Genomic DNA, 8,217 nt, shown 5'->3' with positions numbered 1-8,217 from the left:
GGATCTGCGTCATATTCTCGCGCATGCGTCGTGGAGGCACACATAGAAAGACAATAACAAGTTGGATAAAGGTGTTATTTTGATTTTTTTTTCGCACAAAAACTATTGTCATCGCATCGTAAAATTATTGTAGAGCCACTGTGGTGAGATGGACTTTGTAACGACGTTTTAAGTGCCTTTTATGGGTCTTGGGAGTGTAAATGTACTGAATGCCAATGGAGGCCTGTCTGAAGCCTTTCTCAGCCATCAGCTTTCAACAAAAATATACGGAGGTCTTACGGGTGTCGAACGACATGAGGGTGAGTAATTAATGACAGAATTTTCATTTTTGGGTGAACTAACCCTTTAAGGCTCAAACTATCTGTACAAAGTACGCACGGTTTAAAAAATCAGTAATTTTTTTTACATACGCGTAAGAAGTGAAGTAGGTCTATACTTTGGCCTTAACGGTGCATTCAGCCAATCAGATCACTTATGCAAATATACTAGTGCAGACGCTAGCCAATTGTGTTCATGCAACACCGGAAAAGTAATGTGATTGGCTGATGTCACTATGACGGACGTGTCAGCACCAGCTTCAGACACGCCCACGGCTAAGCGTTTACGGCAAACCCCCGTATGAATGCAGCATAGCGAAGCACTGAGCGTCTATTTCACACTAAAGCGCCGAGTGTTTGGTTTTTTTTACTGGTCGCCGAGAGTTGAATAATCGTCAACTTTGGGTAAAACCATAGACTGTAAAAAAAAAATGGACATAGTGTCCGTGACGTCACCCATAGGATTCTGAAGAGCAGTTTTGAAGCGTCAAATGGGGTCGAGCCGGCCGTTGCCATCTTGGCAGCGCGTCATCGTGTGTCACTCCTGGATAACAGAAAATGGGCAACGAGGCGGGACGTGGGTGGAGCTGAGGTGACGCGATGACTAACAGACAGCAGACAAACGCCTATCCACCTGTCACTCAAAGTGGCCACGCCCTTAATTATGCAGAACTTTAAAGCTTTATATAATGTAAACGAATTAATTATAAAAATATTCACCCCCCTCACAGTTGTCAAGAAGGGCAAAATTAGATATATAGACCAAAACCACAGTTTGTACTTGTCTGTAAACATGTTTTTTTTCTGCTGTAAAGTTGGGCATTTTAACATGGGGCTCAATGAGATTCTGCTCCCTTTTGAAGCCTGTCCCTAGCGGCCAGTCGATGAATTGCAGTTTAAGTCACTTCCGTATTGGCTTCAAGAGAACCTGCAAGGTTGCCGCTTGGGTAAAACACAGCTCTCATCACTGTCACTTTTTACCCAGCCATCCAATCACAGTGGAGGAGGGGCAGGACAAATACAACACCTACCAACCGCCACAGTCTGCTTGTACAACATCAATAGATGACAACACCAAGCATAATAACAGAACAAAATAATTAAAAACAAGATCCACTTTACATTGTATCAACATTTTACATAGAAACAATACAGAAACAAAATATCTGTGAAATTAGATACTAGTAACACTTCTGCAAATATTCCGTGTCATATCAAGCAAAACTGGGGGGATGCTGCGCTGCCAAAACACTCTCAAGCGCCCACAGCAAGGTGTTTTCAGCTGGCTAATGGAAATTACGCAGCCTAAGGCTATATTGTTTGTAACCTAGCCTCTAGCGGCCACTGTGGGTAACAGCAACACTCAATAAAGTTATTGTTATATAGGTATAGGCAATTCGCGGAGCGGCTAGCAATAGCAAGTTAGCTTTCAAAGCACAAGATCCCTCCCTCACTTCAGAGCATCTCCAAAGCCATGTCTCCTCCAAAACCCATAAACGCAGAGTTTGCAAAAAGTCCCAAGACGAGAGACGGCGTTAAACTACCTCATATTTCAAAGCACATAACGTTACAATAATGAATGCACTGACCTATCTGCTCACTGACTGCTGCACTTTCATTTTGGCGTTGATAGTGTTGCCATTGAAACGCATAAATTCAAGTCACAAACCGCTCAGAGTATAACATCACGGATTTCTAAATAACAAAATTTATGGCGTGAACGCATCATAAGCTTGTTTAGTTCAGGAGGAACTGTAAAAGGTGGCTGCTGTTTGGGTTGTGGTGCTCGGTGACTGACGTCTGTCTCTGCATAGCATGAGATTCACTTGTGACCTGTGATGTCTGCGCAAGCAGGGTGTGCGCACTGCGAAAGTATGAAAATACATAAGTTGGCAGGCAAGTAGGTCATTGTACCATTGCATCCGGATCAAATGCATTGATTGGGAGAACATTGGATGGTCCTACGCCTTCCACAGGTGATAAATATATATAGACTAATTAACTTTCAACCTTGAGTCCTTGTAAAGTTCAGGGCAAGGTGACCAGATTTCTGAAATGGAAACCGGGGATTTCCTATTTGAGTGGTCAAAATATCACTAAAATCTCATTTGCTATTATCTTTTAATTAAAAAACAGGGACACAATTTTTTTGAATGTTTTTGTTGTTGGCTCCCTATATTATTATTAACATTAATAATTATTATGATTTAGTTGGATTATTAGGATTTAATACAATTCAACGCACCCGCAAAAACTAACAAAAAAAACAATGAAAACAGTTAGTAATCAAATAACAAGAAGTTCAAAACAATATTATAACATGACAACAAAAACACATTACAAAAATAAAACAACAAATATGATAAATAAAACTATTTAACAAATATTTTAACATTTTATAAGTGTATTTAATATTTTAATTTTCACAAGTTTATAAAAAAACACTCAAGCGCCCACAGCAAGGTGTTTTCAGCTGGCTAATGGAAATTATGTAATTGAAATTACACCGCCTAAGGCTATATTGTTTGTAACCTAGCCCCTAGCGGCCACTGTGGGTAACAGCAACACTCAATAAAGTTATTGTTAAAGGTAGGGTAGGCAATTCGCGGAGCGGCTAGCAATAGCAAGTTAGCTTTTCTAAGCACAGAGCTGCCAACTCTCACGCATTGGACGTGAGACACACGCATTTGATTGGTTTCACACACTCACACGCCACACCCCCGATTTCTCACGCTGAAGTGTCATCTGGTCGGTCAAATGCCTGAAAGATGAGTTTATCTATAGATCTACATGTTGAGCCGATCATGTTGATCGATTAGTTATGCTTTCGGTGAGGGGGTTCAAGATTCATGGGCAAAAAAATACGGTGTTGCGCGACCTAAAACTATATACTGTTTTGGGTTCTGACGAGAACGAGCCTGTAATGAGCGAAGTGGAGTGGAGTGACGAAGGAAAGTGTCGTTCGCTATATGGTCACAAGTTCCGTCATTATAAGCATAGTTAAACGAGTCGTGTTTCCCAAACCCATAGTTCCAACGAACGTTCGCAAACAGCATCGCAAGTTGATTTGCATACATTTTGTTCTTGCACTGATGTTAAATGTGTAACCATTTTGCACTTTAACAGCCAGTTTGAGATATAGGCTATATTTGAGTGTGTAATGATTCTGACAGTTTTTTTTCCATTGAAATGTCTGGGGAAAAGTGTCCCAATAACCCTGAATTCACCCTATACTCTTTGAAATCATAATTACATTGCATTATGAAGCTTGAAACCCCAAATATTATAACATTCTTCATTAACAATTATTCAGTTATTTGTAACAATCTCATTGTAAAAAAAAAGAAAAAGAAAAAAGTGGTTTCAATGTAGCCAGCTACTTTTTGATAGTAACTTGTAGTGTGGCTACTTTTTCAAAAGGGTATAACTTGAATGTAACTTAACTACTTAAAGTAGTTTTTACTACAATGTTTTTTTTTTTAGATCAGCCACAGCAAAAAAGAACCACACAACAGACAGAAGAGCAACAGATAGGACTGACAGTTTTTTTCGTTTTTCTTCCCTGTAAATGTATACTGTAGGTTGATGTATAATCAATTTGCTCTATTAGACAAAACCATTCCTCTACATAGTGCTTTAAAATTGTGTGTGTGTGTGTGTCTATAGGATATACTGTATACAAAGCGTCATAAAGATGCATTTTGTCTTAATAGACAGAATTAATTATCAACCTTATCAAAGGCAAAAAAGAAATAAAAAAACAAAAAAAAACAATACTACTCAAATGCTAATGCAGAGAGAGTGTTTTCTGTGATGTGTGTGTGTATATAGCTATTATATATATATATATATATATATATATATATATATATATATATATATATATATATATATATATATATATATATATATATATAATATATGATTATTATTTATTGAATTTTTTGTTGTTGCAATTTTTGCTTTGTACGCGGCAAAATTTTGGTTGGCCCCACCAAATCTCACTCTAAGTTTTTTTGAAAAGTTGGCAGCTCTGTCTAAGCATAAGATCCCTCCTTCACTTCAGAGCATCTCCAAAGCCATGTCTCCTCCAAAACCCATAAACGCAGAGTTTGCAAAAACTCCCAAGACGAGAGACGGCGTAAAACTCTCTCATATTTCAAAGCACATAACATTACAATAATGAATGCACTGACCTATCTGCTCACTGACTGCTGCACTTTCATTTCGGCGTGGATAGTGTTGCCATTGAAACGCTTAAATTCAAGACGCGAACCGCTCAGAGTATAACATCACGGATTTCTAAATGACAAAAGTTATGGCGTGAACGCATCATAAGACAAAACAAATCTAATTTGTTATTATCTTTTAATTAAAAAACAGGGACACAATTTTTTTTGAATGTTTTTGTTGTTGTTGGCTCCCTATATTATTATTAACATTAATAACTAGTATGATTTGGTTGGATCATTAGGATTTTTGGTCTGGATTTAATACAATTCAACGCACCCGCAAAAACTAACAAAAAAACAATGAAAACAATTAATATTTTAATTTTCACAAGTTTATACTATATAAATTACTTTTTTTTACTGCAAATGTTTTATGTTTGTGCAGTCCAGTCCTTTTAGTCTTTAGCCCAGGCGAGACGCTTCTGACGCTGTCTGTTGTTCAAGAGTGGCTTGACACAAGGAATGCGACAGCTGAAACCCATGTCTTGCATACGTCTGTGCGTGGTGGTTCTTGAAGCACTGACTCCAGCTGCAGTCCACTCTTTTCGAATCTCCCCCACATTTTTTAATGGGTTTTGTTTCACAATCCTCTCCAGGGTGCGGTTATCCCTATTGCTTGTACACTTTTTTTCTACCACATCTTTTCCTTCCCTTCGCCTCTCTATTAATGTGCTTGGACACAGAGCTCTGTGAACAGCCAGCCTCTTTTGCAATGACCTTTTGTGTCTTGTCCTCCTTGTGCAAGGTGTCAATGGTCGTCTTGTGGACAACTGTCAAGTCAGCAGTCTTCCCCATGATTGTGTATCCTACAGAACTAGACTGAGAGACCATTTAAAGGCCTTTGCAGGTGTTTTGAGTTAATTAGCTGATTGGAGTGTGGCACCAGCTGTCTTCAATAATGAACCTTTTCACAATATTCAAATTTTCTGAGATACTGAATTTGGGATATACCTTAGTTGTCAGTTATGATCATCAAAATTAAAAGAAATATACATTTGAAATATATCAGTCTGTGTGTAATGAATGAATATAATATACAAATTTCACTTTTTGAATGGAATTAGTGAAATAAATAAACTTTTTTGATGATATTCTAATTATATGACCAGCACCTGTTTATCTGTGGGTTGTTTTGAACGAGCTGTAAAACGGGGACAGAACACCAAAAACCAGGACTGTCCCCGGAAAATGGGGACATCTGGTCACCCTAGTTCAGCTTAGTCTGTAAAAATGTATAGATAACACAATGACACAAACACACGGTCATCTCAACAACAGCTTTATAAATACAACTCGTGTAATAGGTTTGATGGATTGTATAATTGTACAGAACATGCATTAGTCTGCAGTCAGACACAAAGGAGGAAAATATGTTGTTAAATGATACACAAGTGTTTCATTTTATGTACACGGTTGACATGTGATAGGGCTGCAGTTTTGCTACACATTCTTTCACAGTGTGTGTGTGTTTGAATTTTTGGCTTCATCCATGTGTGTGTGTGTGTGTGGCTGTGTAATCAAATGCTTTCAAAAATCAAAAGCAATTGAATCATCAGCTCCTTGCAAACAACCGATATGTCATGGTGTGACATTCCTACAAACTGTCTAATAAAAACTGCACATAATGTTTCAAAGGCATCAAAATATCTCTGAGGTAATAAAGGGTGTAAAACCAGATCTAACACATAACAGTCACTAGTTGCCAGTCATTCGCATCATGACTAAAATAAACAACAGATAGCATTTTCTATGTAACATATCTATTTAAAAACATTAATGAAATAAAAAGTATCTGTTAATTGAGGCCACAGAGTCTTTAAACAAAAGTGGTTTTATACCCTTTTGCTCAGATTCATCATCAAACTAATGTTACATTTTTTTACAGAAGTACTTTCAGTGACAAAGTCAATGATTGGAGCGTGTGAAAATATTCAACAAACACATTCTCCTTTACAATAATCACATTCAAAAGACCTTGTTAGGTCTGAATTCAAACGATCTGTCATTGTATCGCGTGACACTCTGTCTTCATGAGCATACTCTAGTTTTACATGTGCTATTGTAAAGGAAATTACATAAATTCTTTTTTCAGACAAGACAAATCTCCCATGTGTGTAACATGATCCATTCTCAGCCTGAGAATACAAAATCAGAACATCAAAATGTAGGTATTTTACTGTAACAATGAAGTGTCTCCTTGCTACCATTTTTATGTAAAATGTAAAAAGACATTCAGCATTTTTTTTTATGTTTAGCCAAGTACGATTTAAGTTTCTAGCTCCCTTACTGAAGTAAAAAGATTAACAGGATAAACAGAAAACAGGAACATTATTAAGGCATTTTGTTCAAACCAACTTTATATGAGAGGTTAATTTGTTTTTGTAAAAATTCATAAAGGTAGCCATACTAAAAGTGCACTTAATGAATGGGGACCAAACCGGGCTCCTAAATTTCAATATGCTTGACTTGATGAATATTTTGATGTGAAATAGCCAGAATGAACAAATCTTTAACTCCTTAACCACTGAGAACTGCAAGAGCAAGTACACATTCAGAAATGCTCAAGCTTAAATTAGCCTAATTAAATAATCCCGCTCTCTCTTTTTCCATCTAATGTCACAGTGTCTGCACAGATGCATCAAGTTCCTTTGGGTTCCTGGTCCATGTCATCCTGTCTGAATGGACATTGTTTGAGAAATGGAAGATTTTGTAGATGTTACCAGTTGGTTCCTCAGTGGTTATTAAAGATAATTTTCTTCCCTAAATGTCAGAATGAACAGAAATTTTCCAAAACGCTCTTGTTCATATCATTTAGAGATGCTTCTGTGTGACCTTTATTGATTTGCTTCAAGTTTTAAAATAGATCTTCAGATTGTCTTTGATAAGACTAGACGCATTTTCCAAAAGCAGATATGACACTTGAAGACAAACCAACAATTTTAACAGGTTTAACGGTGCACTCTGTATTTTTTTCTTTATTAAAAACATTTTAGTCCAAAAGAAATAATTACTTTTGAATAATGTTTATAAGGCCACTAGCCTAATGAAAGCTGTTGTATTCTACATGAAGAGGGTCTGCCATTTTGACCTCAACACTCATTTCAGTAACACACCTGTTATTGGACACTTTCAGTGGAATAAATGAATCATGGCTGACAGCAAATAATGCAGCGATAACTGAACACTTCCCTTTACTAGTGTGATGCTTCATCCAAACCACTAGGTGTCAGTGTGAGTCGAAGCACAACATACAAAAAAAATTATTGAGTGCACCTTTAAACCTGTTTCTAACTGTTTGCCAGAGCTTTCTCTCTTCCATCACAGTGTCCACAGGTCCAGCTCATTCACAATTCACTCAAATTGGCCATTCTTGTCCTCATCGTCACCGAGTCACGGAGCAGAAATGTCTCTCTACGGGATTGTCACAGTGAAGACGCTCTCAGCAGAGGTCAGAGACATAGTCAAAGTCTCGGAAGCTGTCCTGATCCTTCCGTGAGAGCACCCGGGGTTCACGAGGCGGAGTGAGATTCGCCGCTTCTGTTGTGAATTCCTCATCGAAGTTGCTGACATCTTCTTTTCCTCCGATTGATGGAAGGAAGGGAGGAGGGAGTTTACGGAGGAGAAGAGCCTCCCAGTCCATATTCTGAGGGGACAAAAAGAGAAGCACA

General features: G+C 37.8%; 1 protein-coding gene across 2 annotated transcripts in view; it reads right to left on the bottom strand.

The window, feature by feature from the left end:
- Positions 1-5,812: 5,812 nt before the first annotated feature.
- The window catches only part of pkn1a (protein kinase N1a), a 44,216-nt gene continuing 41,811 nt past the window's right edge, over positions 5,813-8,217 (bottom strand). The window contains exons 21-22 of one of the 2 annotated variants that reach the window (XR_013816121.1): positions 7,382-8,192; positions 5,813-7,304 (exon numbers count right to left, since the gene is read on the bottom strand). Coding sequence is in view for 1 of the 2 variants with exons in the window: in XM_079811419.1 (XP_079667545.1) it covers positions 7,989-8,192 (204 nt within the window). In the remaining variant the exon portion in view is untranslated. Of the gene's footprint in view, positions 8,193-8,217 lie in introns of both variants that reach the window. The other variant, XM_079811419.1, reaches the window with a different exon arrangement.

This window comes from Gobio gobio, assembly GCF_949357685.1.
Source record: "Gobio gobio genome assembly, chromosome: 3".
Taxonomy (NCBI): Eukaryota; Metazoa; Chordata; class Actinopteri; order Cypriniformes; family Gobionidae; genus Gobio; species Gobio gobio.
The sequence above is the reverse complement of the archived record's forward strand: the minus strand, read 5'-3'. Positions and strand labels throughout refer to the sequence as shown.